Source organism: Nycticebus coucang, chromosome 2 (genome assembly GCF_027406575.1).
Source record: "Nycticebus coucang isolate mNycCou1 chromosome 2, mNycCou1.pri, whole genome shotgun sequence".
NCBI lineage: Eukaryota > Metazoa > Chordata > Mammalia > Primates > Lorisidae > Nycticebus > Nycticebus coucang.
In genome coordinates, this window is record NC_069781.1 from 168,160,060 (window position 1) to 168,185,273 (window position 25,214).

General features: G+C 43.9%; 1 protein-coding gene across 3 annotated transcripts in view; it reads left to right on the forward strand.

Moving 5' to 3' along the window:
* Positions 1-25,214, forward strand: part of WWP2 (WW domain containing E3 ubiquitin protein ligase 2) — a 170,992-nt gene that overhangs the window by 92,284 nt on the left and 53,494 nt on the right. For all 3 annotated transcript variants that reach the window (XM_053604753.1, XM_053604773.1, XM_053604759.1), the window contains exon 7: positions 17,998-18,125. In XM_053604753.1, coding sequence (XP_053460728.1) covers positions 17,998-18,125 — 128 coding nt within the window. The remainder of the gene's footprint in view (positions 1-17,997; positions 18,126-25,214) is intronic.

The following is a 25,214-nucleotide window of genomic DNA, read 5'->3' on the forward strand; positions in this document are numbered from 1 at the left end:
TTTTGTTTTGCTCTCTTGCCCTGGCTGGAGTGCAGTGGTATTATCATAGCTAATTGAAACCTCAAACTCCTGTACTTAAGTGATCCTCTTGTCTCAGCCTCCCAAGTAGCTGGGACTATTGGCACACACCACCGTGGCTAACTTTTTCTATTTTTGAGAGAGATGGGGGTCTTGCTTTTGTTCAGGGCTGAGCTGGTTTTTTTTTTTTTTTTAGAGACAGAGTCTCACTTTATGGCCCTTGGTAGAGTGCCGTGGCCTCACACAGCTCACAGCAACCTCTAACTCCTGGGCTTAAACGATTCTCTTGCCTCAGCCTCCCGAGTAGCTGGGACTATAGGCACCTGCCACAACGCCCGGCTATTTTTTTGTTGCAGTTTGGCCGGGGCTGGGTTTGAACCCGCCACCCACGGCGTATGGGGCCGGCGCCCTACTCACTGAGCCACAGGCGCCACCCTAGGGCTGAGCTGTTTTTATGAAGGGATTTGTCAGACCAGTGAAGCGGGGATCAGGGTGTCACTGCGGGCAGAGTGTATAGCATGGCAAAGGCTAGGGAAATAGGAGAACTTGGCATATTTAAGGAAATAAAAATAATTTAGTAATGTCGATAGGTAACCATTAGGGATGATAGTTGTAGCAGAGTATGGTTTATAAGCCAAATCCAGCCTGCCACCTGTTTGGTTGTTGTTAATTGTTTTTTTAAGAGCACTTTTAGTCAGACCAGTCATGGTGGCTCACTTCTGTAATCCTAGCACTCTGGAAGGCTGAGGTGGGTGGATTGCCTGGGCTCAGGAGTTTGAGACCAGCCTAAGCAAGAGGGAGACCTCGTCTTGAAAAATAGCTGGGCGTTGTGGTAGACACCTGTAGTCCCAGCTACTTGGGAGGCTGAGACAAGAAAATCACTTGAGCCTGAGAATTTGAGGTTGCTGTGAACTGTGACACCACGGCACTCTAATGAGGGTGACAAAGTGACATTCTGTCTCCAAAAACAAACAAACAATAACAACAACAAAAACACTTTTAGTTTCCCAGCAAAATTGAGCAGCAAATACAGAGAGTTACCATACGCCTCCTACCCCCACACATACGGTAGCACCCCCATTATCAACGTCCCCCACCAGAGTGGTGCATTTGTCAGAATGAAAAACTTATACTGATATGTCATTGTCATTCAAAGTCCGTAGTTTACATTAGGGTTCACTCTTTTTTCTTTGAGACAAGGTCTTGGTCTGTTGCCCAGGCTAGGGCTGAGTGGTGTTTTCATAGCTCACTGCAGCCTCAGACTCCTATGCTTGAGCCATCCTCCTGTCTCAGCCTCCTAAGCAGCTGGGACTGCACACATGTGCCATCATGCCTGGCTAATTTTTTTACTTTTTGTAGAGATGAGATCTCACTCTTGCTCAGCCTGGCCTCAAGTGATCCTCCCACTTCAGCCTCCCAAAGTGCTTGGGATTGCAGGCATGAGCCACCACGCCCAGCCTAGCGTTCACTCTTGATGTTGTACATTGTATGGGGTTGACAACTGCTTAATGACATGTACCCCCGTTACTGTGACAAACAGAATAGTCACTGGCCTGTGCTTTTACTGTTCATTCTCCTTGCCCTGCTGGCTACCACTGATCTTCCTGTCTCCATAGCTTTGCCTTTTCCAGATGGCCATATGGTTGGAATCATATAGCATGTAGTCTTTGCAGACTGGTTTCTTTCACTCAGCAATATGCCTTTAGGTCTCTTTTGTGTCTTTTCATGGCTTGATTTCTTTTTGGCCCTCAATAATATTTTACTGTGCAGATGTACTACAGTTTGCTTATCCACTCAATTACTGAAATTTTGTTTCTAAATTACTGTTTCTAAATTTTGGCAATTATGAGTAAAGCTGCTATAAACATCTGCGTGTTTCTCAAATCAGCTTGAGGAAAGAGAACAAACCAGAGTGGGAATGGTGGGGAATGAGAGAAAAGATACAAGAGACAAAGATGGGATCGGAAGGGTTGGAGCAGCTAAGACTGCAGCCAGCACCCAACTGTGGTTCTAGGTTTATTTACATAGTATCTTAATGAGGTTGGTAAATGACCTAAGTCTTGGCACATGGGGTAAAGATTAACTTTAGGGAGGAAAAGCTGGGTTCTTGCTGGCAAGATAAAAAGGAAAGTATGCAGGACCTATGTGAATTCTGCCAGAGGAGAAAAGAATGTTTGTTGTTAAAGGAGAAGCAGCAGCTGCGGGGTCATTCCCTGAACGTCTCCCCAGGCTGTGGGGGCCCTGCCGCCTCACAGCCCGCCCTCCACTTGTGTGCAGGTTTTTATGTAGACGTATATTTTCACCTTACATAGGTAAATACCAAGCACTGTGATTGCTAGTTCACATGGCAAGAGTATGTTAGTTTGGTAAGAAACTGCCAAACTCACTTCTAGCGCGGCTATACCATGTTGCCTTCCCACCAGCAATGAGCAGGAGTTCCTGTTGCTCCACATCTTCATTTGGGAGGTGTCTGTTTTGTATATTTTGGCTGTCCCATGGGTGTCTAGTGGTATCTCATAGTTGTTTTAATTTGCATTTCCCTGATGACATGTGATGTGGGGTCTTTTCATATGCTTATTTGTCATCTTTATGTCTTTTTCAGAGGGGTGTCTGTTTAGGTCTTTTGCCCATTTTTTGACTGGGTTGTTTATTTTTATATTGTTGAGTTTTAAGTGTTCTTTGTGTGTTTTGGATAACTCATTTTGGATAGCAGTGCTTTGTCAGATATGTGGGTTTTTTTGTTGTTGTTTTGTTTTATTTTTTTGAGACAGAATCTCACTCCATCACCCTGGGTAGAGTGCCATAGTATCATCGCAGCTCATAGCAACCTCAAACTCCTGGGTTCAAGCAATCCTCTTGCCTTAATCTCTTGAGTAGCTGGGACTATAGGTGCCTGGCACAATGCCTAGCTAGTTTTGCTATTTTGTAGTAGAGATGGGGTCTTGCTGTTGCTCAGGCTGGGCTCAGGCAATCCACCAGCCTCAGCCTCCCAGAGGATTACAAGGGTGAGCCCAGATATATATTTTACAAATACTTCTCCCAAATCTATGGCTTCCTTATTCTCTTCTCCATCTATTGGAATAACATTTTATTTGAATACAGCCATACTTAACTTACTTTCACCTTGTCTGTGGCTAGTTGGATGCTGGAAGGCCAGAGTTAAGTAGTTGCAACAGTAATCACATGGCCAACAAAGGCTATAAAACTTACTTTTTGGCCCTTTACAAAAAGTTCGTGGATCCCTGCTGTAGGAGATAGTGAGAAGGCAAAACCAGTTCACAGAAGGCTTTTTATGCTCTACTAAGGACTTCAGACATCATTATTTGGAGACAGAGAATCACTGAATTTTGAGCAGGGGTCTGATACATTCTTTTTGTGGTAAGGTATTTATGAGAAAAGTATGACAGATGAATTTGAAGTTGTACCAATTGGGGGTCATTGTAAAAAACAAACCACTGTAGATATTTTGAACAGAGAAGTATTTGATATGGGCAATTAGATACTTACAGAAGTCATTGGACAGGCTGGCGCAACAGAAGTAAAGCCCTTCCCCACCCCCTATCTTTGATTTCAAGCTCACAGTCCTGCAGCTGTGATCCAGATGCCAGGAAACTGCTGCTGTCCCCGTAACCACTTTACACATGTGAAGTTGGCATCCACTCAGGGAGGCTTGGAGTCCGTGGGACACCCTGCCTGTCACCCCGCCCACCACCATAGGACAGATGGCTTCTACCTTCCTTCTGCTTCCCAAATCTCCTTCAGGAGCCTGTGATTGGTATAACCTACAGCACATCAGAGCCTGTCTGTAAGGGAGTTTGGGAGTCCTGTAGTCCCAGCGATGGGGCACAGGTGAGAGAGGAATGAGAAAGCGGAGGAGGCATGTAGAGTACAGAGAGTGGGAGTCTGGTACAGAGGGGCCCAGTCTAGAATCAGGATTCTCGTAGGAACTGGTGAGGTTGGAACTGCTGACGAGGCTTGGGCCGCAGTGGAACAGACAGCAGACAAGAGGAATAATCTAGGAGGTATAATTGAGCGGGACTGGGTGACTGATGAATGAGATAGGGTGGAGGGTGGGGAGGGATTGGGGCTCCCAGATTCCTCACCTGGGATGTCATTCACAGAGACAGGAGACGCAAGAGGGAAGGAGCTAATGAAACTGCCACTGAAACTCCCATCCCAGGATGGTTGGCAGGCCTTGTGGGACGTCGGGACCCTATGGCTCCTCAGCAGAGTCATTCCTCTGAAAGTGTATCCATAGGGAGAGGAGAGAAAACCCAGCTTAGGAGACACAGAGTCAAACACCATGTTCTCAACAGTGAACAACATGGCCAAGGCCAAGGTCACCAGGATTCAGGCACAGGAGTAATATTTCTAGTATAAACAGATATGTATGTGGATTCTAGGACTTTTTAGTCCTAGAAAATGTGATTAAAAGGGTTTAGGGCTGGACGTGTTGGCTCACACCTATAATCCCAGCACTCTAGGAGGGTGAGGTGAGTGGATTGTTGAGCTCACAGGTTCGAGACCAACCTGAGCAACAGCAAAATCCCATCTCTAAAAAAGAGCCAGACATTGTGGAGGGCGCCTGTAGTCCCAGCTACTTGGGAGGCTAAGGCAAGAGGATCACTTGAGCCCAAGAATTTGAAGTTGCTGGGCGGCGCCTGTGGCTCAGTGAGTAGGGCGCCGGCCCCATATACCGAGGGTGGTGAGTTCAAACCCGGCCCCTGGCCAAACTGCAACCAAAAAAAAATAGCTGGGTGTTGTGGCAGGCGCCTGTAGTCCCAGCTACTCGGGAGGCTGAGGCAAGAAAATCGCTTAAGCCCAGGAGTTGGAGGTTGCTGTGAGCTGTGTGAGGCCACGGCACTCTACCGAGGGCCATAAAGTGAGACTCTGTCTCTACAAAAAAAAAAAAAAAAGAATTTGAAGTTGCTGTGAACTATGATGCCACAGCACGCTACCAAGGGCAACAAAGTGGGACTCTGTCTCCAAAAAAAAAAAAGGTGAGGGGGAAGGGTTAGACAGAAGAGAAGCCCATAAAAAGAGTATGGGGCTTGGGGAAATGCCTTTCTAGCCATCAGAGCTTGGCCACCTGGCTGTGTGCTGGGGGAAGACCAACACAGAATGCCACAAACACTTGGGACAGATGTGGGTGACAATGACAGGGGGTGCTTAGGCCATGTGCTTGTGGCTGTGGCTTGGAGAGATGAGGTTAGACTTTCCTAATTGGAACTGAATGGCTCCTTTTAAAAGTGCCAGTGTCTGTGGAGATGGTGATTTGGGGTTTGGTTTCGTGACTGTTTTCAGGATGGCCTCCCTATAGCCTAAATAGATGACTCCTTTCAAGAACTGAAGTGATTCTATATTTAGGATTTTCATTTCATGTTAAATGAAAATAGTCACAGAACTAATGTAGAATGTAGATAGCTTTATGCTTTGTGGGTACTGGGTTTCTTTCTTTTTTTTTTTTTTTTTTGAGAGAGAGTCTTACTTTGTCACCCTTAGTAGAGTGCTGTAACATCACAGCTCACAGCAACCTCCAACTGTTGGGCTTAGGTGATTTTCTTGCCTCAGCCTCCCGAGTAGCTGCAACTACTGGCGCCTGCCACACGCCCAGCTATTCTTTTGTTGCAGTTTGGCTGGGGCTGGGTTCAAACCTGCCACCCTTGGTAAATGGGGCTGGTGCCCTACTCACTGAGCCACAGGTGCCGCCCTGGGTACTGGGTTTTGTGAAGTTACTATGCACTCATTGAAAGGGGGGTGGGTGGGTGTTGGTCTTGGTATTTCTGGGGCCTCCCATCCTTATTTTATTTACTGGCACACTTCAGTCTGGCATTTGTTTGTATCATTCTACTGCAGCTGCAGCTGCAAAAGCCCGCCTGATCTGGCTGCAGGCTTAACATGGTGGACTAGTCCTCTCTAGAAACATTCTGTGCCTCGGCTTCTAGAATAACGTGGAATCCCAGTTTTTGATCTTTATTATTTAAAAAATAAGTTTGATTTGTGCAAAAATGTATATAAATGTATTCCATAAGAGTGAGTTACAGGCAAGAAAGGTGTTGTTGAGTATTCCATAAGAGTGAGTTACAGGCAAGAAAGGTGTTATTTTTTTCCAATTTTTTCCAATTTTGAAACAGGATTTCCCTCTGTCTCTTGGGCAGGAGTGCAGTGGTGTGGTTATAGTTCTCTGTAGCCTCTAACTCCTGGGTTCAAGCAATCCTCCTGCCTCAGCCTCCCAAGTGCCTTGGAGGACAGGTGTATATCACCAGTGCCCAGCTAGTTTTTCAATATTCAGTAGAGACAGGGTCTTGCTCTTGCTCAAGCTGGTCTTGAACTTCTGAGTTCAAGCTGTTCTCCCTACTTGACCTCTCATGGTGCTAGGGTTTCAGGCACAAGTCACTGTGCCTGGCTGATTTATCTTTTTAAAATGTTTTTTTCTCTTAAAATTTATTTTGTCTGAAACTAAGTGCCATGGTATTCTCCTGTAGTCTCAATTACTTGAGAGGCTGAGATGGGAAGATCTCTTGAACCCATGAGTCCAAGTTCAGACAGAGCAAGACCCTGTCTCTAAAAAGACAAAAATCTTATTTGGTCCGAGCAAAACAAAGGAATAACCTAAACAATAAATGATTCTTTTTATTTATTTATTTATTTATTTTTTTGTAGAGACAGAGTCTCACTTTATGGCCCTCGGTAGAGTGCCGTGGCGTCACACAGCTCACAGCAACCTCCAACTCCTGGGCTTAGGCGATTCTCCTGCCTCAGCCTCCCAAGTAGCTGGGACTACAGGCGCCCGCCACAACGCCCGGCTATTTTTTTGTTGCAGTTTGGCCGGGGCTGGGTTTGAACCTGCCACCCTCGGCATATGGGGCCGGCGCCCTGCTCACTGAGCCACAGGCGCCGCCAACAATAAATGATTCTTAAAAGCATTATGCTAAGCATAAGAAACCAGATATAAAAGATTACATTCTGTATGATTCCATTTATATAACAATCTGAAAAAAGTAATATTCTAGGGATAAAAATCCAATCTGCAGTTGATGGGGGCTGGGAGAGGGACTGACTATAAAGGTTCATGAGGAAATTATGGAAGGTTGTTGAGAAGGTTCTGTGTCTCGATTGCGATGGTGGTAACACAACTGTGTACATTTATTAACATTTAACTGAACTGTACCCTTAATAAGGTGAATTTTACTGTGTGTGAATTATACCTCAATGAAGAAAAAAATCACTAAGAAATCTATTTGGTTTGACATTAGCCTGGCTACCCCACCTTGCTGTGTTTTCTATGTGCTTGGTGTGTTTTTCTCCCACACTTTTCATTTCAACCTTTTTGGTACGTATATTTTAGGTGGTATTTCGTGTAACAACATTTAACTAGATTTTTTAAAAAACCAATAGGATTTTAAACTGTTGCAGTTGGCCCGTTTGTTTTTTGTGATTCTTGGTATCTTTGGAGTGGTTCTCTCCTCTTGCCTGGCAATTTCTGTCTGTCCTGCTTTTTTTGTCTTCTGTCTCTTATTGACTTTCTACAGTTAAGTCTGTGTTTGGCCTGCCTTTTAAAGACAAGTCTCGATAAGTTGCAGGTATCTTTGGCTCGCGGATTATTTGATAATGGAGTGTGAAATTTCGCATCCAGTGGTGTCAGGAGAACAAGAACATATTTGTTTGGTTTTATGCTGAGCTTTATAGCATGCCTATGTGTTGGGTTTACTTTGTGTGTTTACAAATGGCCTTTGAAAGTGCAATTCTTTTTTTTTTTTTTGAGACAGAGTCTCGCTCTGTAGCCTGAGCTAGAGTGCCATGGCATTAGCCTAGCTCTCAGCAACCTCAGACTCCTTGGGTTCAAGAGATCCTCTTGCCTCAGCCTCCCATGTAACTGGGACAAGTGCCTCCCAAGATACTCAGCTAGTTTTTGTATTTTTAGTAGAGACGGCGTCTTCATCTTGTTCAGGCTGGTCTCAAACTCCTCAGTTCGAGGTATCCTCCTGCGTCAGCCCCTCAGAGTGCTAGGTTACAGGGGTGAGCCACCTGGCCCAGCCAAAAGTGCAACTCTTTAATGTCAAAATGACACAAAAATTTTTTTATTGAAATTAGTGAAAACCTAGAATAGGATAAAGTGTAAATACTTGTTATTTTTTAGAGGAGAAGGGGAGATTAGGAAAACTTTAACCATAAAATTTTTACCTTTAAACTGGTAAAAATTTTTTTATTTTTAATCAAAACATATATATTTTTTCTTTACACTTAGAAAAGAATGATGAATTGGAGGCTCCTGAGAAGTTGCTGCTTCTTCCATCTAGTGTGTTGGTATTGGGGTGGAGGGGCCTGGAGTGGTGCTGAAGACACCAAGTCAAGGGCCCTGTGTGCCTCATTCATCTTTGTGTCTCTGGCGGGACCCAGAATCGTGCCTTGCTGCACGTAGCAGCAACTCAGTAAATATTTGTTGAGTTGAAAGAGTCTTGTGTTCCCGTTCCTCGTTTGCCAGAACTTTGGGGTGGGTCTTGCTACTGGTTTGCATTCCTTGGCATCCCGACTCCTGAGATGTGCTGGTTTCAGGGGCACCCGGCATGGGTGACACTTTTGATCAGAGCTGCCTCGCGCGTTCCAAGGCTTTGTATAGCCGCCAAGAGCGTGGTGGGTTCCCACTGCATGCTCAGTCTCTCTCTGTTTCATCTATGTTTTTCTTCATGATTGATGTTTCCATATGGAACACTTTTCATGGACTGTTCTTTTCAAACCCTTGCAAATGTAAAGGTTAATAACGGGATCAGAGAAGAGCTGACACATGTGAATGAGGCCTTTTTGGGCAAAGAACGTGTGAAGAGAATGTTACCCTCTAGGAACAGTAATATCTCACACACATATATATATGTATAGTTGTTCAAATTCCCAAGTGATTGTTGAATCTTAGGAATCTTAGGAATCTCTTAAGAATATTAGGATCACTGGAATGCTGTCCCCAGAGACAGGTACTGATCCCACTGAATGGTGCTGTGACTGTACGAGGCCCTTTGAAATGAGAGGTTATCACCCAGCCATTTGTATATTTGAGAGTTATATCTTCTACTCTGGAAATTGTCATTTATTTGTATTTGTTTTCTATTGCTGTGTAACATCACCACAAACTTAGGGCTTAAAACAACACTGTTTATTAGTCAACAGTTCCGTAGGTCATAAATCTAGCACAACCTGGCTGGGTTCTCCTGTCAGGGTCTTGGGAAGCTGAAATAAAGGGGTTGGCAGGGCTGCGTTCATATTGGGAGACTCTAGGGAAGAATTTGCTTTAAAGCTCATCAGGTTGTTAGCTGAATGCACTTGTAGTTCTAGGACTGGGGTCCCCATTTCCTTGTGACCACCCCGGGGGCGTCTCTCAGGTCTCTGAGCCCACCTGCATTCTTTCTCACGTGGCCAGGAAGGTTGTGTCAGATTGCCAGTGTTCTGAATCCCTCTGGCTTGCTTTCTGTTCTGCCACCCGCTGGAAAAAGCACTCTGCTTCAAGGAGATGTGATTAGATTTAGATGAGGCCTGCCTGATCCCCCTTCCCTCCCTTCCTCCCTCCCTCCCTCCCTCCCTCCCTTCCTTCCTTCCTTCTCTCCCTCCTCCATCTCCCATCCCCTTTCTTTCTTTTCTTTTCTTTTTTTTTTTTGAGACAGAGTCTCACTTGTCACCCTGGGTAGAGTGCTATGGCATCACAGCTCACAGCAACCTCAAACTCTGGGGCTCAAGCGATTCTCTTGCCTCAGCCTCCCAAGTAGCTGGGACCACAGGGTGTCCACCACAATGCCAGCTGTTTTTAGAGACAGGGTCTCTCTCTTGCTCAGGCTGGTCTTGAATTCTTGAGCTCACTCTCCCTGGCCTCGTAGAGTGCTAGGATTGCAGGCGTGAGCCACTGTGTTCAGCCTTTCTTTCTTCTTTCTTTTGACAGAGTCTCATTCTTTTGCCCAGGCTAGAGTGCCGTGGCATCAGCCTAGCTCACAGCAACCTCAAACTCCTGGGTTTAAGTGATCCTTCCTGCCTTGCAGTCTCCCAGGTAGCTGGGACTACAGGCATTTGCCACAATGCCCAACTAAATTTTCTACTTTTAGTAGAGACAAGGTCTTGCTCTTGCTCAGACTTTCTTGAACTCCTGCACTCAAGTGATCCTCCTGCCTTGGCCTTTGGAGTACTAGGATTACAGGCATGAGCCACCAAGCCCAGCCTGATCACCCTTTTTTAAGGTCACATGTGTGCCACATGACATGACATAATCCAGGATGTGACATCTCATCATAGTCACAGTTTCAGGAATGAGAGTGGGGTATCTTTGCAAAGTGGATCATTTAGAAATTCTGCCTACCATAGAGGGTCTCTGTCTCTGTTTCTTACTTCCCATGTCTAATCACTTGTCTAATCTTTACCCATTAGTGTTGGAGTGTGCTTGAAAATTACAATTAGAACAAAACAAAACATAAACTTGGCAAATTGGATTTGGAGATAGCCCTTCAATTTTAGTATGTGTGTGTGGAGCACAAGATGAATCTAATGAAATGACTTCTGTTTCTTGAACCTGGTACAAAAGGCTAAGTTTACATGCCATTTGGGGCTAGGCTTTCTGGAAGATAGTTACTCTGATAGTGCCCAGTTCCTGGTGGATGGTGGAATCCATCTTTTGGCTTGGGATCCATTCTTTGAAGGGGTGGGAGAGGTGCTGAGCTACTGGATTGGAAAGGACTACAGAGTACAGGCCCAAGAGTGCTTTTGGCCCTGACAGCTGGTGTCTTTCATCCACTGATGTTGTGGGTCCAGGGACATCCTAGGAGGTACTGGGTATATGGAGGTTCACCAAACAGAGATGGCCCTGCCCTCATGGACCTTATTAGAGAGAGACACTAAACAAATAAACATGCAAAGAATATAGATAATTACAAATAGCGCCATAAAGTGGGAGAGAGTGAAAGGGAATTTTTATCAAGGGAGATGAAGGACATCACGATTGGGCAAGAGAGATCGTGAGGAACGACCACTGAACACCTTCTTTTTGGAGCTTGCGCCTTCCCATCCTGCCTCTGTGATTTGCCAGGTCAGCATATTTAGAAATAATGCTCTGAGATACTGCAGTCCCCTGTTCCTGCAAGGTCCTGTGTAGCCCTTTCAGGTCTGCTGTAGCCAGGAAGGCAGCGAGTAGGCCAGGCCCAAACAAGATTTGATGCCAGTGGGGGGAAGATGAAGACACTTTTCTGGTCCACCGGCACATGTGGGTGCTCAGCATTCCTTTCAGGGTCAGCCCTGTGCATGTTCCTCCTGTATGTTAGGGGTGGTTGATGGCCCACAGTACTCACCCTCCTGAGCTGTGGCAGCGTCCTGTGCCCTTGTAATTCAGGTTCAGGTGTCAGGTCATAGGATGAAGCATGTGGTGTCTCTGTTACAGGAGCCTCAAGCCACTGACTGTGGCATGTAGCAGGCAGACACTTCCCCTCTGGACTTCAGCTCTCTTTAAAGTTTTGTAGGGTATTTGAGTTTTCTTTCCATTTAAACCCAGCATCCAACCTGGAAGTACATTAGATGCGCCACAGTTGATTGTACATTCTCTTTGAAGATGAATTTTTTAGCCTAATAAATCCTCCAGCCACCTGTTGAGAGGATAATTCTTTACTCTAGGATGAGCAAAAGAAAATCATTTGTCTTTCTGTAATTTAGACTGGATTTGGCAGCAGTTTTATTTTTACCTTCCCTGTCATTTGTGAGGCTGGCAGCCTTGAGGTGGGGTGTGGAATGGAGCCGTAAATTACCCTTGCAATGACTAGAATGGGCCCATTTTAACTCTAATTAAGCCTTTCTCGATTCACTTCTCTGCCCCCCCCCCCAGCTTTTTTTCCTAACCCACATTTGAGTGGGGAGGAAGAACTGAAGAGGTTTGCTTTGTTGATGCATCTCTGAGTGGTGGAGACCAGTTGTTTCCCATCACTGCTTCCCATTTTTTTCTTTCCGTGCTTCTATTTTAAGTGCTTGTGTCTTGCTGGTTCTGTCTTGCTGGAACCGGGCCCAGCTCCACTCAGTTTTTTTTCCATGCTGCTATTAAAAGATAGTGACTAGTTAGGAGTATGCAGAGGAGGGACAGAGTTGAAAATTGGAGCCCTCTAAGTTCTGGAAACCCCAGGTATCAATTCCCCATATTGCAAAGTGAGATGAGTTTTAAGTGTATCAGGCAATTTTAACTTCTGTGCTGGTTTTATTTAAAAGGGAAGAAAACCCACATTCAGCTGTTAAACCTTGAAACGTCTTTCTTCCTGAGCTGAAATGCCACCAGGCTGGAATCTGGGCTTGGTGAACCTATCTTTCATTTCACCAAGATAGAAAAGTATGCTTGGCACCTGGTATCTAGCCAGCCATGAATTTTTTTATTCTTTTGAGGTAGAGTCTCAAGCTGTCGCCCTGGATAGAGTGCTGTGGTGTCACAGCTTATAGCAACCTCAGACTCTTGGACTTAAATGATTCTCTTGCCTCAGCCTCCCATGTAGCTGGGACTACAGGCCCCCGCCACAAGGCCTGGCTATTTTTTGGTTGTAGTTGTCATTATTGTTTGGTGGGCCCGGGCTGGATTCAAACCTGCCAGCTCTGGTGTATGTGGCTGGTGTCCTGATACACTGGCACCAAGCCCCAGCCATGAATTCTTAACATCAGGGAGAATTGTGTCCCTAAGTTTTAAAGAATTCCCACATTCATCAATATAGAAATGTTTGGAGGGTCTTGGCATTTTGCCTACATCACATTCCCATCAAGGGTCCTGTTTTATTGATTTGAGCATGTCCTCTCACTATAAATTACTCACCTCCTAAAACTTCTGCTTGCTTTATATTTTCTCCACAAATCGCTTTTTTAAATTAGGAAGTCAATTGAGGTACAATTTATAAATAGTAAAATCTCTCCTTTCTTGTATATAGTCCTATAAGTTTTGACAAAAGCCTATAGCCAGATAATTACCATCATAATCAAGATCCAGAAGATTTTATCACCTCCAGAAGTTCCCTGTGCCCCTTTTTAGTCAACCCCTCCTGTTACCCCTCACCAATGGAAACACTAATTTATTTTCTTTCTGTAAAGTTTTGTTTACCTCTTCCTGATTGTCACACAAAGATGGATGATACACTATGTAGCCTTTTGAGTCTTTTCTTTAGTGATTCATGTAGTTGCTGCATGTATCAGTAGTTTGTTCCTTTTATGTGGTGAATAATATTCCACCGAATGGACGTATCACTATTTGTCTGTTTAGTCGCCAATTGAAAGGCTTTGGTTTGTATATAGTTTTTGGTAATTATGAATCTAGTCACTGTGAACTTTTGCTTAAAGTGTAAACATATGTCTTCATTTCTTACAGATTAATACCTAAGGGTAGGATTGTTGGTTTGTATGCTAAGTGCATGTTTAACTTCACAAGAAATTGCCAAAATTTTCCAAAGTGAATAAACCATATCACATTCCCTCCAGCAATCTATGAGAAAGTTCCAATCTCTTTACCTCCTCTCCAGCACTTGTTACTATCATTTTTTAAAAACTTGGTCTATTCTAGTAAGTATATAATAGCATCTCATTGTGGTTTTAATTTGCATTTCCCTAAGAACTGATGATGTTGAGCATCTTTTTTTGTGCTTATTAGCCATCTGTAGATCTTCTTGGGCAAAGTATCTGTTCAGATCTTTTGGTTATTTTAAAAATGGTGGGCTGGTTTTTGATTGTTGAGTTTTGGCGGTTCTTTATATATTCTAGATATATAAGTCCTTTATCGTAGATGAATTTCACAGTCTATGGAATGTCTTTTTCATTTTTTAATTGATCTTTATATCTGATGAGAATTTTTCTTTTTATTTTTTTGACAGTGTCTTTGGAGGAGCAGATATTTTAAATTCTGATTAAGCCACAAAATACTTTTCTGAAAAATGTTTATATTTTATTAGATATTTTTGTTCACCTACAAATGTCTTTCCCATTTTGAATTCCACCTTTTTTTGTTTGTTTGTTTTAGAATTCCACTTTTTAATTTAGCAACAAATTTTGTTTTCTGGCACTTATGTTACTGGTACTAGGCTTGGCTTCCTTTTCTTTCTTTCATTTTTTAAAATTGTGGTTAAAAGCACATAAAATTTACCATCTCAACAATTTTTGGATATACAGTTTAGTAGTATTAAGTAAATCCATACTGTTGTAAAACTAAGCCTTCCTTTTTTTCTTTTTTAGATAGAGTCCTGCTTTGTCACCCAGGCTAGAGTGTAGTGATGCAATCATTGCTTATGGAGCCCTAACTCCCAGGCTCAAGCCATCCTCCTGCCTCAGCTTCCCAAGTAGCTGGGACTACAGGTGTGTGCCACCACACCAGGCTAATTTCCAATTTTTTTTTTTTTTTAAGATAGAGTATTTTGCCCAGGCTGGTCTCGAGCCTCTGGCCTCCAGCCATCCTCCTGCATTGGCCTCCCAAAGTGCTAGGATTACAGGTCTGAGCCACTGTGCCAGGCCAAGGCTTCAAAAGAACCCAAAGAAACAAAATTCTGTTTTGTTTAATTACTCCATATGGAACCAGTGCTTATATGATGAGATCAACAGGCTGTATGGAGGGGACACTACTATGGGATCATCTGGGCTCACACTATCTAATTCTGCATTTATATTAAGGTGTCAGGGACTCTATTTTGTTGCCAGGCCTAGGAGAGGGCTTTGCACTTAGAAAATAATAGTTAAGTACAATTCAGTGACCTTCATGAAGGGAGTGGCAAGATACCCCAAGGCACCCAACTCTCTTTCTGTTGGGGTGCAGCTGAGGACAGAGACTGGTGTATGAGTGAATGTCAAAGCTTAAATACCAAGGGACAGCCAGGAACCCTCTCCTGGCGACTTCCTCTGCATCAGAATGCTCCCACACATTGGCCCAGGCCTTGACTGGCTTCCCTTAGGGAAGCCTCGGTTCCTGAGGGAGGAACTTGGGGAAGGACTCGCCAGCATTCTGAGAAGGGCAGGCTGTAAGGAGAGCTGAATTTCTGTAGTGAGGTGACTTGAAACCATTCGTGGAGTCTGGCCCAACTGGCACGGCCATTCTATACCCTTCTGACTGTCCCAGGGGCTGCATAACTCCTCCCTGTCCCCCTAATGGTGAGGAGATCAGGCCAAGGTTGAAGTCATGGGCAGAGCTGAGCTGGGCTGTCAGTGGTGGAGTCCAGCTCACCTCATCCCATCAGCTGGCATGTCTTCTGGTCCTGTTCTGGCCAGCAGTGTGTGGTTTCAATATCTGGGCCAGCTTTTAATCACTACACAGTCTCATCTCTTAAGGGTTGAGTGAGTTCTACAAGAGAGGAAACAGCTGAGGAAATTTCCCTCAAATAGTGAGGCCTTCTCTTCCTTCTGTGTCTTATTTTAAAGGTAATACAGGAGCAAAGAACTTGGAACTACAGATTTAGGGCAAGGGGAGAGCGTGGGGAACGGGTGTGTGGTATGTGTGTGGGGGGTGGGTTGGCCATGGGCAGAGAGGCAGTAATTCACGCAAAGTGGTCCCAGCTGCCCCTGGTTTAGGGCTAATCCCAGCCCCTGCTCCAGCCTGTCATTCAGGGTCAGCTGCTATCATTAGTGGTTAAACATTTCTGAAAGTATTTTCTCTCAGCTCTGACCGCATGGCCTTTCGGGGAAGGGAGGGAGGGGCCAGGAGAGTGAGGAGACCCACCCTGTTGTCATGCCCGGCTTCTCTCCAGGGGCACAGGGAGCCCCGGGGCTGGAAGTAATCATGGACTTGTCCGAGCCTGGGTGCCTGGTGGGGTTGATGTGCTGCCCATGTGGCCTGCCTCTCCTTGGAGTAGAGAGGGGTACAGCCCTCTCCTGGGGGCTGTGAGTCCCAAATCAGAGTGGCTTTTTGTCCTCCAAAGGGAATTCTTGGCTGAAATAAACCTTCTATTAACCAATTTTCTTTCTCTCAAGCTCTCTGCCCTTCTCTCACACACATACCCACATGTCCACTGGTTTCCTAAAGACCGCCTTTCTCTTTGGAACTCGTCCGTGCTTATTCTACTTTCGACAAGCATTTGTGGTAAAATGCTTAATACTAACATTTCTTCCCATGAAGTGGGGACTTTGAAGTATTTTTCTTTGACTGAGGTGTGGCTGACAGCTTTTGATTTATGAAATTAGCTCAGGGAAAAATAAGATGGAAAAAGAGAGTCCAGACTGAATCTTTATTTCCACAGCTCAGTTGTACTCTCTCTCCATTTTTAACTGCCACGTAGTCTTTAGGTGTGAAGGCCTCCAGAGTTCCAGAGTTTGCTGGCTTTCTCCTTTTTTTTTTTTTTTTCTGACCCAAGAAAAACTTTTTCTTTTTTTTTTTCCCCTTCAAAAGTACACAAAGAAAAATCTAGAAGAGCACATAAGAGCATCCATGTTCCCAACATATAAATATAATCACGTTAGTATTTTAGTTCATGCCCATCCTGCAGAAAAATGCATTTCTTGCACTAGATAAGGTAGTGGGTGGGGTCAGTTCCTATTCTGCCTGGAAACCTCCTGTTGATTTTGTGTCAGACTTGTGCCAACACACTGTTGACCAGCACAGATGTTCCGGTGGGTGTAGATCGTCCCATTGGGGAACTTTCTATTATGGGTCTTAATCTTGTCATTGGCCAACTCACTGGTGAAAGAATTACCCAAGAGGAGTTCAGGGTAAGTCCTGGCTCCCCACCCTGTCCTCCAACCTAAATGCATAGGCTCTTGATGTTAAACTACCTAGATAGGAATCTTAGTTCTGTTGCTTTGTTTCCTGTAGAACTTCTCTGTGTTTGTTTTCTTGGGGATGATAGCAGTAAGCTACCTTTAGGATTCCCATGTTAAATGAGAAAGTATATGTGAAGTACATAGTGTGCAGGGTGCCTGGATCATAATGTTACAGCTCACTGAATATTGTATACCTCCACAGTCGTCATCACTCTTGTCGTTCAGAGCAGCCTTACTGCCCATGTCACTTGGTATAAATTGTCTCTGGGCCCCTGTTTTCTCTGCCCAGGGAGGGTTGGTCTTTTCTTCACTGAATGGTTGGTGTTTAAACCATCCCACTGTTGCAAGTAGTACATCATTACTAAGTAATAGAATAATCTTTGGCAAAACAGAAACAGTGAACCAAAGGGCAGGGAGGTGTAGATATTTTCACTGATAGAGAAAAGCCAATTTACAAAAGGAACTTGAGAGGCTGAGCACCCGTGGCTCAAGAGGCTAAGGTGCTGAGCACCCCGTGGCTCAAGAGGCTAAGGTGCCAGCCACATATACCTGAGCTGGCGGGTTTGAATCCAGCCTGGGCCTGCCAAACAACAATGATGGCTGCAACCAAAAGGAACTTGAAAACACAAGTTGCCTTGCTGCTTTGTGTTCTCTGAAGATGTCAGATGGGTTTTTCTGCTGCTGGATCCTACTGTTTTTTTTTCGTAATTTAGATCCATTTCTGCATTGTTTCTCATTTACTTGAATGGACTGTTGAGTCATCTTTTCTAGTTAAAACACATCAACATACACATGGGCTGAAGTTGTTTAAAGCCCCTTGACTTCTATTCCCATCTAGCTATAGAAAAAATTGATTTGGATAAGTTCTGGTCTCTTTTTGCTTAACGAGAGAAATATTTCATCGGTAGCCTGTCCAGTGATTCTTGTTTATTTCTAACATTTGAGCCCAATAAAAATAATGTGATGGTCATAGGATATTTTGCCAGTCATTTCAGATATAGGGGAAATTCACTCTGGATTTGTTTACTTCGAGTGGAAAAGTTTACACAAAGTTGCCTTCTGAGCTTTGACCAAGAAGGAAGCTTCTTTGAGTCCCTCTGTTTGGAGCCAGCCTCTACTGAGTCAAAAACTGGAGGGGCTATTAAAGGCCTTGTTTCCAATAAATAGTGGGAGAGGGAATATGACGACTTAGGTGGGAAATATATGTCTTTCTTTTTCATGGTGACTTATGTCTGTCTGCTTTACACTTTGAACTCCTAGGACGCACAGACATTCAGGTGGTTCAGCCAGAACAACCACAGCAACCAGCGAGCAAAGCCCCGGTACTAGGAACCGTCACCGCCAGCCCATCAAGAACCCAAGCCACAGTGGGTTGGCCAATGGCACAGGTGAGTGATAGCACAGCCTGGACTGTAGCAGTGGGCTCTACCCTATTCTAACGTGGACTTGGGGCTTTGCCCAGCCGTGCCAGAGTAAGGGGTGGGTGAGAGAAGGCACTAAGGCAAAGTGGACTTGAATCCATGCGTCTCTCTGTTGACCCATCTTCTATCTTTGGCGTATTCTGAATAGCCACGGTCAAGCCCCATATTATTGCACTCTTCTAAAATATTCCTTTGCTCAGAATAAATTAAAAAGTATTCTTTTTCTCTCCTTTTCTTATCAACATTGTATTTCATATGGAGGAGGAGATCTTACTTATACGTACTGCATTTTTTATTTCCTTAACTTAAGGAAATCATCAGACGAGCGAAGGAAAGGGCTGAGTGGGTTGCCAAGAGCTGAATTGGAGAAGGCTCCAGTTTGGTTGAATGGGTTGAGGTGCTGACCAAGGGCAAAGACAAATTACTACTAGGGAGCGTATTATGACTGTGCTAGTGAGAGTCTCCCTTGCAAGGAGATAGTTTTGTCCATGGCCCCCTAAAACTTGGGTCTGCTTCCAAATAGCTCCTTCCCCCTAAGTGGGATGGGAAAGACCTATTTCAAAACCAATCTTTTTTTGTCCTGTTCTCCATCTGGTTCATCAGGACAGTGTCAGAAATGAAAAAGGAAAGAAAAAAAACCCATTCTTTTTCTGAATTTACTAAAGATTATCACGTCTTTAGTGACTGCTGGTCATTTGGTAATTTGTCTTAATTTGGAGCAGTTGGGAAGAGACATGGATGTTTGCGTTGATAGACTGTTGGTGGGGAAATGCAGGTGAATTGGTCAAGTGACACCGAGACAGTTCTGCAGATGCTTGTGATGGCAGAGACATGGCGTGAAGGACAAGAGACCTGGAGCGGCAGCAGAGCTCTTCACGGAGTTGTCGTGGCTTTGTTAAGTGACCGCTGGGTGACAGACATACTGAGTGAGAAAAATCTATTTGGGTTGCTTTGTAGTAACTTACAGTTCTCGGGCAGCACCGCCTGGGGACTTCAGAGTCCCTCTGGGAGCTGGTGTTGCCTGGTTACCCTGTTGTCTGCAATGGACCACAGGGAGGAATAGCCAGTGTCCCTGGAATTTGAGGCCTGCCTGAAGGAAATGAGTTAATAATAATAAATTGCCCTGAGCCTTAGGGAGGAGGAGGAGCTGCAAGTGAGACGTCCTAGCAGCTGCCACCTCAGCCCACCTGTGCTCTTGTGACAGCCTCCGTGTCCATGTACTAGAAGATCCAGTGGAGGCTTGGCCTGGCCTTCCCATTTATCTGGATGTGACAACGAGGTGGTGGCCACGAGCTAAGTTATAGAGATCCACGTGCATCTCTGTGGGCTCCCGGAAACATGGTTCTCTTAGGAAAATTAGTCACTTGTGGAGGAGGGCCGGCATTTACAAACAGGAAGGGGAACTGGCTTTTTGGAATTATTTGTGTCCTGGATGTCATGGCCAAGCTTCCAGCCACTTGATTCTTCTTAGGGTGTGTGTTATCGTGGTAGTGGTTTTCCTCAGCCATCTCTGCTGTTCTTAAAAACTCTTGGTACATTGACCTTGTATGGTGATGGTCTGTGAGTCATTCTTCTTGGACTTTTAAACAGATGTACATTTCCCTATCTTAATTTTTAGTTACCTTTGCTTATTTATTACCCATATCTCCAGGAACATTATGCTCTAGCAGATGAGGCTGGGGCCAGTAGTGTTTTCAGAAAGCCAAGGGTCTCTAACCCCGGACTGCTGTGGAAAGGCTTCATGGTGGTGTATCTGCCCAGACTTTTCTTAAAACTTATTTGGGAAGGACAGTAGTTGTGTTTTAGGAATTTTTGCCCACTGAAATACTAAGTTCTTCAGTACCATCTCTTGCTTTTCTGCCTTGATGATGGTTTGTTCACCTTTATCACAGGCAGCCTGGACTTCACAGGCTCTAGAGCAGTGGTTCTCAACCTTCCTAATGCCACAGCCATTTAATACAGTTCCTGTGGGTTGCAACTCACAGGTGAGAACCGCTGCTCTAGAATGTCCATCCTAGTACAGAATGATATAGCTTTTACTGCAGGGGGGCAGGCAGAAGTTTCCCTCTGTGGCAGTGCAGGACCAGAAGGGGGTTGAGGGTGTGAATGAGGACATCTTCATCCCTCAGTATGCTGCTGTGAGGGCTGTGTGGACCCGTTCCAGGGTGGTGGTGAGCCCTGCCTCTTGGAAGAGTTTTCACAGACACGCAAGTTTTATTTAGCAAGCTTTTTTGGCTGCGTGCTGCAGTTATGCATGAAAAAGAAATTTGGGGCAAAACCAGAGCTGTGTTCCAGGTGTTTTTTTTGTGCTGTCCCAACCGTAAAGTATCCATTTTTATAAAATGAGAGTGAATGGCAGCCTGTCTGTATAAATATTATATTCCTAAGTTTTAGAAGTGGTGGAATCGAGAAATGGCCTAATGGCATAGCAGTTCATTGAGACTTGTGCGAATGATTTACTTTCTTTTTTTTTTTTTTTCTTTTTCTTTTTCTTTTTTTTATTGTTGGGGATTCATTGAGGGTACAATAAGCCAGGTTACACTGTTTGCAATTGTTAGGTAAAGTCCCTCTTGCAATCATGTCTTGCCCCCATAAAGTGTGACACACACCAAGGCCCCACCCACCTCCCTCCTTCCCTCTTTCTGTTCCCCCCCCATAACCATAATTGTCATTAATTGTCCTCATATCAAAATTGAGTACATAGGATTCATGCTTCTCCATTCTTGTGATGCTTTACTAAGAATAATGTCTTCCACTTCCATCCAGGTTAATACGAAGGATGTAAAGTCTCCATTTTTTTTAATGGCTGAATAGTATTCCATGGTATACATATACCACAGCTTGTTAATCCATTCCTGGGTTGGTGGGCATTTAGGCTGTTTCCACATTTTGGCGATTGTAAATTGAGCTGCAATAAACAGTCTAGTACAAGTGTCCTTATGATAAAAGGATTTCTTTCCTTCTGGGTAGATGCCCAGTAATGGGATTGCAGGATCAAATACTTTCTAATTTTTTATTGAAAACTTTATCAAAAATAATTTCATCTCGGGCGGCGCCTGTGGCTCAAGGAGTAGGGTGCCGGTCCCATGTGCCGGAGGTGGCGGGTTCAAACCCAGCCCTGGCCAAAAAAACAAACAAACAAACAGACAAAAAAAAAATTTCATCTCTTACTCCTCCTCTAAATGTAATTTCCACGCACATCAGTCGGGAATCGGCTTGGCTGGTCATGGTCAGGTCCTGATGGCTAATGTACAGTGTGTGTATAGGGCAGGGACTCCCTGGGCCTTAGTTTTCTTATTTATAAAATTAGGGCAAGAGTATATATCTATCTCATGAATTGTTGTAAGGATTAAATTACAGGCATACCTTGGAGATACTGGGGTTTCACTTCCAGACCACCGCAGTAAAGTAAGTATCACAATGAAGTGAGTCATACGAATTTCCCAGTACATATAAAAGCGATTGTTATACTATGCTGTAGTCTTTTGAGTGTGCAATCACATTTTATCTAAAAAAACAATGTACATGCCTTCATTAAAATACTTTATTGCTAAAAAAAAAAGCTAAGGATCGTCTGAGCTTTCAGAAAGTCATAATCTTTTTGCTGGTGGAGGAGGGTCTTTCCCCAATGTTGATAGCTGCTGACTGATCAGGGTAGCAGTCGCTGATGGGTGGGGTGGCTGTGGCAGTTTCTTAAAATAAAATGACAGTAAGTTAATCGCATCAATTGACTCCTCATGAAAGATTTCTCTGTTGCGTGTGATGGTGTTTGATACCATTTTACCCACCCAGTAGAACTGCTTTCAGAATTGGAGTCAGTGCTCTCAAATTCTGCTCCTACTTTATCTACTAAGTTTATATAATATTATAAATTCTTTGTTGTCATTTCAATAACATTCACAGCATCTTCAGCAGGAGTAGATTCCATCTCAAGAGACTATTTTCTTTGCTTATCTGTAGGGAGCAGCTGTTGAATTTTGTCATGAGATTGAAGCATTTGAATCCTGTCTTCAGGATTCAATTTTTAATTGAATCTCCTTTTTTTTTTTTTGAGACAGAAAAAAAACCTGTCGCCCTGGGCAGAGTGCCGTGGCATCACAGCTCACAGCAACTTCCAGCTCCTGGGCTTACGCAATTCTCTTGCCTCAGCCTCCCAAGTAGCTGGGACTACAGGCATCCGCCACAATGCCCGGCTATATTTTGGTTGTAGTTGTCATTGTTGTTTGGCAGACCCGGGCTGGATTCGAACCCTCCAGCTCTGGTATATGTGGCTGGCGCCTTAGCTGCTTGAGTTACAGGCCCTGAGCCTGAATCCTCAATTTCTAATTCTAGCTTTCGTGCAATTTCCACGACATCTGTAGTGACTTCTGCCATTGAAATCTTAAACCCCTCAAAGTCATCTATGGGGGCAGAATCTACTTCTCCCAAACTTCTGTTTGTGTTGCTACCTTGACCTCCTCCTGTGAATCACAAATGTCCTTACTGGCATCTGGAATGGTAATTCCTTTCCAGAAGGTTTTCAGTGGACTTTGACCAGATCCATAAGAGCTATCAGTGGACTTTGACCAGATCCATAAGAGCTATCACTTTCTCAGGCAGCTGGAGCCTTAGAGAATGTAATTCTTAAATAATACCTGAAAGTCAAAATGACTCCTTGATCCATGGGCTGCAGAAAGGCCATTGCATCAGCAGGCATGAAAACGACATTCATCTTGTACATCTCCATCAGCGCTTCAGGCCACCAGGTGCATTATCAATAGCAGCAGTATTTCAAAAGCCATCTCTTTTTGTCTGAACAGTTGGTCCCAACTGAAAATATCCAGTAAAACATGCTGCAAACAGATGTGCTGTCATCCAGGCTTTCTTGTTTCATTTACAGAGCACAGAGTAGTTTTAACATACTTCTTGAGGGCCCTAGGATTTTTGGAATAATAAATGAGCATTGGCTTAAACGTAAAGTCAGCAGCCACATTAGGCTCTAAAAAGAGATTCAGCCTGTTCTTTGAAGCTTTGCAGCCAGGCATTGACTTTTCCTCTCTAGCTATGAAAGTCCTACCTGGCTTCTTCTTCCAATAGAAGGCTCTGTTTAGTTGGTCACCACCTTCGTCTGTGCTCTTGGCTAGATCTTCTGGATAACTTGCTAGAGCTTCTCCATCAGCACTTCCTGCTTCTCTTTGTATTTTCCTTAAACCTCATGAACCAGCCTCTGCTAGCTTCCATTTTTTCTTCTGCAGCTTCCTCATCCCTCTCAGAATTCACAGAATTGAAGAGACTTAGGGCCTTGCTCTGGATTAGGCTTGGATTTTAAGGGGGTGTCGTGGCTGGTTTGATCTTCTGTCCAGACCACTCAAACTTTCTCCCCATTGGCAGGAAGGCTGTTTTGCTGTCTTATCGCTTGTGTGTTCACTGGAGTAGCACTTTTAATTTCCTTCAAGAACTTTTCCTTTGCACCCACGACTTGGCTAACTGGTGCAAGATGCCTAGCTTTCAGCCCATCTTGGCTTTCAACATCCCTTTCTCACTGAACTAGATCATTTCTAGCTTTTGATTTAAAGTGAGAATCATATGATTCTTTCTTTCACTTGAGAACTTTGAGGCTATTGTAGGGTTATTAACTGACCTAATTTCAACACTATGTGTCTCAGGGAACCAGGAAGCTGGAGGAGAGGGAGAAATGGCGAATGGCTATTGGGGCAGAAGTCACAACACACGCATTTACTGATTAAATTTGCTGTTTTATATGTGCCCCAAACAATTCCAATAGTAACATCAAAGATCAATAGTCACAGATCACTACTGTTATATTGTTATACAATAATTATGGAATATTGGCTTGGCGCCCATAGCTCAGTGGTTAGGGCGCCTGCCACATACACCGAGGCTGGTGGGTTCGAACCGGCCCAGTCCTACTAAAAACAACGACAAAAATAGCTGGGCGTTGTGGTGGTGCCTATAGTCACAGCTACTTGGGAGGCTGAGGTAAAGTTTGAGGTTGCTATGAGCTGTGATGCCATAGCACTCTACTGAGGGTAACATAGTGAGACTGTCTCAAAAAAAAAAAAAAGCAATTATGAAATATTGCAAAAATTACCAAAATGGGACACAGAGACATGCAGTGAGCATGGGCTATTGGAAAAGTGTCACTTATAGACCTTATGGATACAGGATTGCCACAACCTTCATTTTGTAAAAACACAGTATCTGAGTGATAAAACAAGAGGTATGCCTGTATATAAAACACACAGAGGGCTTGGCTTGGAGCCTGGTACATAGCTTTTATCTTTATGAATAATTTTATGTAGATGTAATTGTGTCATGGATGTATGTTTTTTCCCACATTGTTACTCTTTTATGCATGGTTCCATGTGTTTGTATGTTCTTGTTTACTTTGTACAAAAGTGACCTCATATTATTTCACAATGAACACGCTGTAATTCATTAACTGTGTCTCAATTCATGCGTATTTCCTTATTGCAAAACAAAATCCTGCTGTAAGCATCTTTGCATATAATTTTGCTTCTTGTTGATTAAATTTTTGAGTGAAAGGATATATGAATTTTCAAAAGTGAGATATAATATATATTACCAGACTGCCTCCAAAGAGGATCATTCATATGTCCAAAGCAGTGTAAAATTTTTGTAAAGTGGTGTATAAGGTTCATTTTTTCCTGCAACCTTATATATACTGGTTCGTAGTTTTTGCTAACAGAATTAAATGCCACTTCACGGCTTAACCTTATTTACGTTTCCTCGATTACTGGTTACTTAACTGATAGTTTTCTCTTGTGTTTCTCTTTCTAATGTTTGATTATTTGTCCGTTAGAGGTTTTGTTTTTTTTATTGTTGGGGATTTATTGAGAATACAATAAGCCAGGTTACACTGATTGCATTTGTTAGGTAAAGTCCCTCTGGCAATCGTGTCTTGCCCCTAGAAGGTGTGGCACACACCAAGGCTCCACCCGCCTCCCTCCTTCCCTCTCTCTGCTCTTCTTTTCCCCCACTCCTCCCTCCTTCTCTCTCTGCTCTCCCCTTCCCCCACCCCCACCATGACCTTAA